Consider the following 11,896-nt stretch of genomic DNA (forward strand, 5'->3'; position numbering starts at 1 on the left):
CTGAGAGGCATAGTAGGAGAAGGACCAAGACTGTCCATTGTCTCAGCAGCTTGGCCTGGGGTAGTGAAGACAATCTTGATTTTATTAAGTTAAAGAGAAAAGGGGAAGGACAAAGCGGAGACCGGAGCATGGACACATCTTTTAAGAGACTGAGCTGTAGAGGAGAACAGAACAGCGGGACAGTGGCTGAAGAAGAGTGTGGAGGTCAGGAAAGTTTTTTCTTTAAAGATGCCATATGTTGGCTACAGATGAAATTGACTTGGTATAGGGGGAAATTGTGGAAGACAGGAGAAGGGGGACTATTGCAGCAGCAGGTTCCCGGAGGAGACAAGATGAGCGCCTGAGTGGGGGAAGGCTGACACTGCCTCAGAGTGTAGACACTTGGTCCATTGTCACAGGAGGAAGTGGTGTATACAGGAACTGATACCAGAGTTGGTAGATGTGCTTCTCTTCTCTCAGTGGAATGAGAAACAAGGCAACTGGCTGAGAATGTGGCCAGAACGTGGGATTTAGAGGCTTGAGGGGTAAGTGGTGCTGGAGAGGGGGAGGGCGCACTGATCTTGTCAGTGAATGCAGGAGGACTCCTGGGGAGAACTGAGGGTCCTCTTGAGATGTGTTGTCAGGGATTCGAAGCCAGACTTGTCAGCATCATGGTGTGTGCCTCCTCTCCTGGGGCTCCCTTCCTCACCCACCACCACACTCAGCTGCTCACGACACTCGGGAAGGAGGAAGGAGGCAGAGGGGTTGTGTTTGTCTGTAAGGGAGTTACTACAGTGATGGACCCGGCATCTGGGGTGGACAGAGGAGCCTCGAGAGTTTGGGGGTTCCACTCTGCCTGGACACCCTGAGGTGCCTAGAAAGGGTTCAGGATACCACCAGAAAAAGACAATCTTACCTGTAGCCAACCAATAATGCCCTCAGTCCAGAGTGCATTTCTGTGCTTTTTGCTCCTCCGGTGGTCTCGGCCATCACAGGCCAGCCTCATTTGGGCACCTGGAACGTTCCTTCTCCTGCTTTCCCCCTCTCCTTTCCTTCCCACCCCTCTTCCCAGGGTCCAGGATGCACTCTTCTAGAGCTAGCGGGTCTTATTTCACCCCTTCACCCCATACATATGTGCTGATGAGGCCCATTTCACTCTGGATCCTCACGTGTTCAGAAGGAAGCCCCCAAAAACCAAGCCATTCTCTTGCTTCAATGGATTGCATCTCATGGCACCTCTACTTCTCTGTGCTGGAAGCCCCCCTCGCCACCGAGGGTGAGGACGGGGCCAAGAGAGGGCATAAAGGAAATAGCCTCTTCCCTGCACTTGTTAGATGGAGAAGTACTTTCTTCTTTATATTTTAAATTTATGCATATTTTGTGAACTTTGGCTAGAACTCATATCTATCTCATCCTTCAGATTTTGGCAAAAACAACTTCATCTATGTGGGCTGTAGTTTTCTTGGTCTTTACTTTTTCGAGTGAGGAGGCCCATCCTTTTGGTTGCCCCCACATGCAGCAAATTACTACCTGTCTCCCTCTGGGAACCATGTAAGCCCAGCCTCCTGGCAAGAATTCTAGGAGTTCCTGTAAGGGCAGAATCCATATTTCTGCATTTTCTCCACTATTCCTCTTTGAAGATGCCCAACAATTTATTGGCATTTTGGGACAGAAAATGCTTTAAGCTTATTTTAGGGATGACCCACAGTGACGCCCGTGGCTCCTTGCTGGGCCATGACTCAGCCCTCAGAGCCCTTTCTTTTGAATGATTTCAGATATTTTTTATCCCTCAATATATAACCTGGCCCTTATCCATATTAGAAGTCATCTGCCATTCTGTGCCCACGCACAGATTCATAAATGCTTCCTGAAGTCAAGTGCCATCCATTTGGTGCTTCTCATTTAGGAAGAAGTTAGTACCATTCCCAAACCGTGTGGTGAAGAAACATGAGCTCACTTGGAAGCAGGGAAATATTGCCTAGGCTTGATCTTCCTCCTGCTTCAAAACTACTTAAAATTTGAGCTATGTTGATGACTCAGACCTAGAAAGGCAGATTGTTATCTGCTCGGAGGTCATTGCAGGGGTTTGGCTGTCCTGAGCTCAGAGAGCCCTCACACTGTTGCCCTGTTCTGGAGCGTGCTCAGTGGTGACCCCTGGCCTTAGCCATGGCCCCGTGAGGGCCCGAAGCCCAGTAGAGAGCTGCAGGACCCCTGCACTGGTTTGTGGGGGTCCAGAAGGGTGCAGGGAGGAGCGTGGGCTGTAACATCAGGCTAACCTGGCCTGTTGACTCTGGACTCCCACCCACTGGCCATGTGGCCACAGTCCAGGAGTCTAACTTCCCTCAGCCTCGATTTCCCTGGCTGCAAAATGAGGACCAATAATGGTACCATTCACAAGGTTGTTATGGGAAGTGAATATAGTCACTCGTTTAAAGTGTGTAGCATAGTGCCTGGTCCATATGTGTTCAATTCATATTATTACTTTTTTTAAAGTCTAATAAACCCAAGTCCTGCCCCCAAGTAGACCTGTGTGGTTTTGGGCCTGATGTCTCTCAGCCCCATTGCCCATCTGTAATACAGAGCTGACATGAGGGTGACATGAGACGGCTTCTCTCTGAAACTTATTAGCAGAGCTCTTGACCCCTTTCAGCCCATGTCCCCTGAGCCATATGTAGAAAATGTTACCAGAAAGATGGATCTGGGCACCAACCAATTCAAGTTTGATTTCTTTGGATCAGATGGAGGAGAAAAGTCAAAAACCCCTTCTAGGTACTCAGGAGCCAGCACTTCCAACTCAAAATCTTTGAAAGGCAGAGATAAGGAAGGTGACCGTAGAATACCTATCCTGTTCTAGCAGCAGGGGTTGCGTGATCCCAAGTAAGGCACCAGCAGACAAAACAGTGGAGGGTCCTAGAGACACAAGGCTGCCATGGTCACCCAGCACAGTTATTTCCCCAAAGCATGTGAAGAGGGATTGAGACTAATGAGGGGTCGGAGGCAGGAGAATAGGGCTGCTGGGGGAGGGGATCTGGAAGAAACTACAAAGCAGACAGGCAGGAAAAAGGCTTCTACTGCTGCTTCCTGTTCTTTCTCTTCTTCCTACTCATTCTCTTCACCGAGGTGGCTTAAGAGTTATGTTTGAGTAGTAAACCAGCCCGCCCATGGTGGAGCGTGGCCTTTTGATACTAGGCAGACCGGGGTTCAGCTCCTGATTCCATCATTTGCTCTTCTGAGCCTCAGTTGTTGCATCTGTAAAATGGGGTAGTAATGCTTATCTCAGAGAGTCACTGTGAATATCATGTGGGATTATGTGGGTTAAGAGCCCAGCATAAGTGCCTGGCCCATGGAAGCTGCAGAAGAAATGCTAGTCCCCTTCCTTCCCTTTTCCCCACACTCAGTCTTGCTACACATCTGTCTACGAAACAGGGCTGATTCTCAACTTTAACAGAAAAGCTGTTCCTTCTTTAACAGGAGAAGCTTTCCCTGCCCCATAAAACATTAGCAAACAGTGAGTGAGTTGGGGATTTTCTGGGAAGAACTGCATAAGAGCATGTAACCTGTGTTCATTTGATTTGTAGATATATTGTAATTACTTTTCAACACACCAAACCCACTTGAGGTACTGTTAAGGAAAGGAATAATGCTACTTTTGCTCCTTTGCTCTCAACCCTTCTTTCTGTCATGCAAATCAGAGCGTTAATCCTTTGTGGCTCCCTGGACTGCTGGCTGTGGGAAATCCCATTACCTAGCTGTTTTTGTCCCTGAAAATCACGTAATTGTCAAAATCTCATAACTTCTGAGTGCAATTTCAGCCCTCTCATTGATAAGGCAATAATAACCCAAGCAAACAACCTTAGAGGAAGCAACAAGTCTGAACATAAAGTGGAGTGGAGGCATTAACTGGATGAGATGAATTGGAGTTCTCTATAAAGTTGTACAAATTCTTTTTTTTTTTAAAGATTTTTATTTATTTATTTGACAGACAGAGACACAGCGAGAGAGAGAACACAAGCAGAGGGAGTGGGAGAGGGAGAAACAGGCCTCCCGCTGAGCAGGGAGCCCGATGCGGGGCTCGATCCCAGAACTCTGGGATCATGACCTGAGCCGAAGGCAGACGCTTAACGACTGAGCCACCCAGGCGCCCCAAGTTGTACAAATTCTTATAGGCAGAATAGACTTTGAATAGAGCTATTAGACCAAGCCATTGAGTAGCCTGGCTTCTAGTTCGTCACCCAGAGATGTTTGGCAGGGGCGTCGGTCACAAGATTCAGACTTCTTAGATTTGGCGGTCTTGGTAGAAAGTGTGCACTGAGGTGCTGAGATCAATTCAATCTACTAGTAGCTCAGTCCTCCCCCCCCACCCCCGATTGTCCAGTGGATGATGTGAAAAAACCTTACACACTTTCCTCTATAAGCCATATGAGTGACAGCTAGAAGACACTCCTCAAGCACACGGGTCAGTGTTCTCTCTGTTTTTATGTCCAGGTCACAGCTCCTTGGAGTCACCAACAAGCCTGCCTTCTCCTCCTCCTGATCCTTTTGCATGGAATCTGACGTGGATAATGAAAGATTCCTTCCCTTTCCTGTCTCATCGAAGTCGATATGGTAAGTGTATCTTTCATAGTTATTGGTGATGTACAATCACCGTCTCATAATTAAGGGGGTTGTGAGTTTTGGTGTCCTCTGTCTTCCATTGGTGCACATTCCAGCCAGGCCTGGCCTCTCCAGACCCACAGTTGTTTTCTTTATCATAGAGGAAGCTGACAGCTTTGTTGCTGCTATATCCCAACCCCCAGCCTTTATGGTGTATAGTGTTCCTGACACCCCTGACCAATCATTACATGCCATACTTATTTGTGTTTTTTTTTTTTTTAAAGATTTTATTTATTTATTTGAGAGAGAGAGAATGAGGGAGAGAGAGAGCATGAGGGGGGGAGTGTCAGAGGGAGAAGCAGACTCCTCGCTGAGCAAGGAGCCCGATGCGGGACTCGATCCTGGGACTCCAGGATCATGACCCGAGCCGAAGGCAGTCGCTCAACCAACTGAGCCACCCAGGCGCCCTTATTTGTGTTTTGACTGTGGTTTCTAGATATAGGATTCTAACTCATGCGTGTTTCTAATGATGGTGATCTCTTGAGAAAGGATTGTTGTTCTGAAGGTCACAGGTCTTCCAGTGACTCCCTTACATTTGGGTAGCTCTTTAAGGGTACTTGGACATGTTCTTAGAGATTAGTTCAGCTCATGTGCTTCTGCAATCACCTCAGAAGTAAGGAGGCCAGGTCTCATTCCATTTTCACAGATGTAGAAACTGAGCTTATTAACAAGATGGCACAGAGTGGATTCTCTAACTACAAAACCAGAATTCTTCCCTTACATTCACTTGCTCCCATGGGGCCACCTACTCAGCCTGCTATGTCCTGGTCTAGGAGCCATTAGGAGGCCATATTTATATGGTGTAGGATTCCTCATTCTCTGTGCTAACGGCTAACATTCTAACAGCTCATAGAAGCTGGGTGTCTGCAGAGGAAAGAGTAGGTTTGGAAAAGAGCTGATGTATTTTCAGGTGGACATTTCTTTTTTGTCTTGAACTTCTCTAGAGTGAACCCCATGAGGGCAGGCACTCAGCTGTTTGCTCCCCACTTTATCGTATCACTCAGAAGACACTCATAAAGGCTTGTGCATGATGAGTGAATACAAAAGGGTTTCAGGGATGGGACTTACTCATGAAGTCTGATTCAATTAAGTATTTATGAACCTGGTAGACCACTAAGTTCTAGATTCCCTTCTGGGCATATTTACCAATTCCTAATACTCAGTCTCTGCCACTGGACCTGAGCTTTTAAAAATGAACCTAACAGAGATCTTCCACTCACTGCTCTCCCTCATGCATAAATGCAGCTAGTCTTGGTTCATATTAACTGTACCTTTCATTTCAAACTTAAAAAAATAAATGCATCCAAAGCCTCAGGGCAGTGTAGGATTACACTCTGCTGGGATGTTTCCTGCTGCTTCTAAGCCTCCCTAGTGGGAGAGGAAGATCAGTAGTTGTCAGAAGATTCCAGATAAGAATTACTTCTTGATTTTATTTAAGCCAGACATTGAGTGTCATTTTGTGATAAGGGCAAGTGTCTATAAATAATTGAAATCCGGTCCTTTGTATCATTATTACTTTGTAACCAGATTTGTGATACAACCAGTCTTTGGGTAACATTTTGAATTCGCTCTCAAAGTCATTCAGTATCTCCACAGGATGACAACTTTTATACAATGCGAAATGTCCAAAAAAAGGCAGGTCTACCTCCTGCATGACACAGAGAGCATTGCATTTGTCCTCTGTAGAACATCCAGAAAGAGGTTGAAGGTTGAAAGGAGAAAGCCACGGGAGATTGTTAGGCGAGTCTGTTACGCGGCTGCCTTCCGTGGCTTGGCCCTGATACTCCTACTTCATCTTGCGGGGCCTCACCCTCCTTATGTATAAAATGAGGCAGAGCGGCATGCGGCCTTGGAGCAAAAGTATAGATCAGGAGTATTCCCAGGATCCTTTTCAGACTCTCCTTGTGGCCTAGAATCCTCACGAATTGCCTTCTAGGCGGAGGAGAGGACCCAAACCATTGGCCAGAATTTGCCCAAATGCTGGATGAAGATGCCAAAGGCATACTATTATTGCTGTTGATTCACAGGTTGGGAAGAACTGATTCTGGGTTGGTGGCTCATTGACTGAGTGCAGGGGTCATTTCAGAGGCTTTTATCTGACTGTATTTAATTCGGCTGAGACCCACCTGCCTCCACCATCACCTCCGTGTGCCTGGTCCAGTGCCGGGTAGCAGAGGGGATAGAAATACATACGTAGGTAAGACTTACTCCTGCTCTCTCAGGGCTCAGAGGCCAGGGAAATAGTTCTGTAGGCAGTGGGCTAGGCCCACCACCACTGGGAGTGCCTCTGGCGGCTAACCGTGGAGCACAGAGCGCACTGAAGGCCAAGACTCCTGTTCCCTTAAGGGTGTTTGTGGGGGCTCAGCCCACATGTCTCTATGAACCAGAGAGGCCAGCAGACTCCCTGGTGATAAATCCACACCTTTCAACTGCCGTGAAAGACATTTTAAGAAATGTTAACAACTTCATTAATCTTAAGGCCTCAAACTTGCGCGGAGAAATTTGACTGGAAAATTGCCACCTGAAGGGCTAGTTCTTCAGTGAGAAGTAACCAAGTCTCAGCAAGTTGACGTGGGTGTTTGAGTGGTGGAGCCTGGTGCCTGCGTTCTGGGGAGGAGGTGGGAGGGGGTGTTCTGGAGGGGGGACACAGGAGGGGGCAACGGGAGAGGGGTGGCAACACCCTGCCCACAGGCATCGTGAGGAGCAGCGGCCTGCGGGCCCTCTCAGGCAGGCTGTCCAGTCCTGAATTGAGTGTGGCTTTCTTTTCACTGGTGTTTTATGAGAAGGGACGTGGTGGAGAGAGGCTAACAAGATTTACTCACCCCCAGCCTGTAATTATCTGCTTGAGGAAAAAGTTTGACCTACCTTTTTGAAGTCTTCCCATATTTCTTCTAATTTACGTTGGAGCCTTTTATGTTGTGTAAAATATATTCTCTTCAGTGGCATTTGGTATCAGATTTCAGCTCTTTCTCGCTCGTCCTGAAGGATGGGCAGCCCGCTAATTTCATCGTTGACAAGCGGAGAGCTACACATTCCTGCCCCAAGGCTTTGAAGGAGGTGGGGGCATCTACAGAAATACTTTCCCCCCTCCTTTTATCATCAGGTCTGATGCCTTAAGACTTATTTATAGGCTTGGCCAGAGTACTGAGCTCTCACTACCCACCCAGATAAAAATCTATTCCATCCGGTCCCTCCAGGGGCTAAGAGATTGAAGCCACTGGGGGCTGTGATCACCTTCAGTTCTAGAGCTACAGAAGCAGATGGCGTCCCACCCACTTTAACTCTCGCTTGCCCACTCTGGGTGTGGGAAGAATCAGATCAACATGTGAAATGTAATATAACCAAAGGTTCTGCCCCAGATGAGGAGGAGAAAGAGAGTTCTTATTTATGAAAAACAAAAACATTGATACTTGGCAAAACTCTTTTACATCTCTTTCTCACTTAAGCCTGTTAGGAAATTATTTTATATCCCATGTCTATAGGAATGTAAATTGAGGGCCAAAGAAGTTTATTAACCTGCTCCCATTATGGAGCAGAACGACAGTTAGACAAGATTGAACCCAGACTGTCTGACTCCAAGTTAGAGTGCTCTTCCTATTACAACACAAAGTTAATTCAAAGATGAAGTCTTCCCTCCATGGAGAGGACTCTCATTTCCTGGACAACCTGGTGTTTGGACTGAATGACCAGTCTGATACCCAAGATCTAGGCAGCTGTAGAACCGAGACTTGATGTCCCCAAATTGAGGCTCTCTCAGGCAGGCCAGCTAATTCATCTCTTCCCGAATGTGGGCACTGTAGGCAGTCTAGACTATGGCCCCTGTTATGGGATGAATTGTGTCCCCCCCCAAAAGATATATTGAAGTCCTAACCCCTAACACCTGTGAATGTGACCTTATTTGGAAATAGGGTTTTTGTAGATACAATCAACTTGGGTCCATACTGCATTGGAGGAGGCCTTAATCTAATATAACTGGGGCCTTACAAGAAGAGAAAACAGAGACATAGACACAGACACACAGGATGGACACCACGTAATGACGGAGGCAGAGATGGGAGTCATGTGTCTACAAGCCAAGGAATGCCAAGGATTGCCAGCAACCGCCAAAACCTGGGAGAAGAGCGTGGGGCAGATCCCCCTTAACGCTGTCAGAGAGCGTAGCCCAGACAATGCCTTGATTTGGGGCTCCTGGCCTCCAGAACTGTGAGGGAATAAATGACTGTTACTTCAAGCCACCCTGTTTTCAGTACTTCGTTATGACGGCCCTAATAAAGTCATACAGTCCTTCGTCCCTCCGGCCCCCCTGTGTCTACAACATGGACTCCTGGCAAAGAAAGGTTCCTCCTAACACCCAACATCAGGGCACAAAGAGCCGTTGTTGGACTTTAAATAAAAGTTCTGTTGAAACTTTGTCTGCTTTCAAGCCCATAGAGACCCATCCAATTTAAGGACTGGTGGTCTTGGGAAGAAAGAAGAATTAGACTTTCTAATTACTTTCCCTGCTGCCACTAGCACCGTCACCGGTGCTGTTAATGTATCAATTTCTTTGATTGAAAACACTGGGTAAATTAAACATTATCTCTCTCTCAAGGAAAAAAAAAAAAAATCAACCTACCGCAGAATCAAAAGTGGAAAACAAAGAGGCCCCCAAGCCCCTTATGGGATTTGCTTCATAGCTCTGGCAGGAAGTCAGTTTGATCACATTTCTGAAATTCCATATTTAATGTAGCTGGATGTGATCAGCTGTTCCGCCCTCAAGGGCCTGTTGTCGGTGAAAAGCAGTTCCCAGTTCCCTCGTGGACCACTGTCATGGTTGAAAGCTTTCTTAACAATTCCTCTGCCCTGACAGGCCAGGCCTTTTTGTGTTCTCTTTCCACCCTGCTCTACTGAACTGGGAAGTCAAGTTCTTTCCTAGCCCATACTCTTGTATTTTAATCTACAACACGGTGAGCACAAGGCCTGTGGTTGCATTCACCACGAAGACTGAGTCCCAGTGCTGGCCGTCATACGCCAAGAACAGGGTACACCTGTCACCCTGAGGACTGCTGACCTGCTAGGGGCCAGGGAACCCAGTCCATGAAACTTACATAAAAAGCAGATGGCTTAGGTGTTCCCAGAAAAGATTTGTTTAAAATGTTTCCACTGGGTTATATCCCTTATCTTTAAAATGAAGACACATAGGTCCACTCAATAAATACCAACAACTTCTCTCTGCATCAGTGGCCAGTTGAATAAAACAGAAAGGAAACAGGCAGATTAAAAGATAAAAGAGTGATTGACCAACTGACACAAAGGCAAGAAAAGCAAGTCAAAAGAGAACCTTTAAAACAATTGTCACGGGGACGCCTGGGTGGCTCAGTCCATTCAGCGTCCAACTCTTGATTTGGGCTTAGGTCATAATGTCAGGGCCATGAGATCTAGCCCCATGCAGAGCTTGACGTGGAGCTCAGCACAGAGCCTGCTTAAGATTCTCTCTCTCTCTCTCTCTCCTTCTGTCCCTTACCCCCTCCCCCTCTCTCTCAAAAAAAACCCCAAATAAATAAATAAAACAATTGTCACAGACATGGGGAAAGGCATTGACAAAAGGAAAAGAAAGAGACAGATGAGGGAATGGAGACAGAGACACACAGAGATAGAGACAGACAGACAAATGTGGAAAGGATCACTCAGGCCTGTCTGGTCTCCTGTCCCCATATTTTTTCTCCTGCTAACATGGTCTCAGCAATTCTACCTGGGCAGGTGGTTCCCTGATGCCCGGTCTAATCTTGACCTCCCCACTGATGGTTGTTTCTGTATCCCTACCTGCCTGCATCATTTACCCCTTAGTGTGTCTCTGACACCACAGAGAATGGGAGAATGGGTATAAATATTCTTTGAATACCAACTGTATGTCTGGTTCTTCTCTAGGCATAGCAGTGATAAAGACAAATAGGGCACACCCCCTTCCCTTAAGAACTCTTAAGAAGAGACAGGCATGCCTGCTGTATGACAGGTGTGGAAACAGAGGCACGTTCAAAGCTCCCTGAAACATAGGGAAGGATGGCCTGTTCTGTGGAGGACTTAGGAAGTAGGTGTTCTGAAGATGGGGACAGCTCAGTTGGGCCTTGGACCCCGAGACCAGTGAGAAGGGCATTCCAGGCAGAGGGAAGGAATGTGTAAAGGCATATTCAGGACCAGGTCAAACTCAGTGACACAGGATGTGGAGGATCTGGGAGGAAGCGGCAGGGATGAGCCCGGAGAAACAGTTACTTCCAGATGTACTCAGGATTTAGACATGATCCTGCATGTGAAGCATAGGTCGGAAAAGGCATGGCAGGACAGGAATCTGGGAGAGATTCAGGCTGTAGGGTGAGCATGACTTGGTTGTCCATCCAGGAGAGTCCATCTTTAGTAATTGAGTAGATGAACGTTGTGTTAACTGAAATGAGGAGGAGAAACTGTTGGCAAGGAGAGATGGTGACCAAGACATCTAGAGGGGAGAAGATGGAGAGAGCTGTGCCGAGCAAGTTATATATGAATGTTGTCAGGACATCGGGGTGAAGGTGACAGGTAGAGAGTCGGAAATCTAGGTCTTGGATTTGAGGACAGAGGTGAGATGGAGATTCATAAGCATAGAGGCTGTGGTTGAGGCTGGTGATTGGAGGATGAAGATCCCTGATATTTCATGTAAGAGGAGGAGAAGCATGACACACAGAAATGGAGAAATAAGAAATATAGGAGGAGAACCAGAAGGTGGGATTGTCAAAGAAGCCAAGGTGGTGAAGAATTTTAGATACAGAAATAATCAACAGTGTTGAAGCCACTGAGAGATAAAGTGGAACAAGGACTTTAAGAGGCTTTTCTCACCCTTACATAAATACTCCTTATGTTTTGCGTTCTTCCTCTCCCCTGTTTCCTGCTTTCTCATTCCATTCTGTCCCCAACTGCTTTGTTTTTCCTTCCCTTGGACCTGTCTCCCTAGAGCCTACCTGCTCCAGCTTGTAAGGCCCAGCTCAGTCGCTGCCTCCACATTGGAGCTTTCACTGATACCCAGACTATACTGATGTCTCCTTCTCCTTGGAATTTTTTTTTTTTTTAAATATTTTATTTATTTATTTGAGATAGAGAGAATGAGAGAGACAGAGAGCACATGAGAGGGGGGAGGGTCAGAGGGAGAAGCAGGCTCCCTGCCGAGCAGGGAGCCCGATGCGGGACTCGATCCCGGGACTCCAGGATCATGACCTGAGCCGAAGGCAGTCGTTTAACCAACTGAGCCACCCAGGCG

The 11,896-nt window shown here is 47.0% G+C and overlaps 1 protein-coding gene across 1 annotated transcript in view; it reads left to right on the forward strand.

Moving 5' to 3' along the window:
* Positions 1-11,896, forward strand: part of LOC145716006 (ALK tyrosine kinase receptor-like) — a 541,645-nt gene that overhangs the window by 184,001 nt on the left and 345,748 nt on the right. Inside the window, exon 2 of the mRNA XM_081797301.1 lies at positions 4,465-4,584. Coding sequence (XP_081653427.1) covers positions 4,465-4,584 — 120 coding nt within the window. The remainder of the gene's footprint in view (positions 1-4,464; positions 4,585-11,896) is intronic.

This window comes from Leptonychotes weddellii, chromosome 10 (genome assembly GCF_054177405.1).
Source record: "Leptonychotes weddellii isolate Sample4059 chromosome 10, ASM5417740v2, whole genome shotgun sequence".
NCBI lineage: Eukaryota > Metazoa > Chordata > Mammalia > Carnivora > Phocidae > Leptonychotes > Leptonychotes weddellii.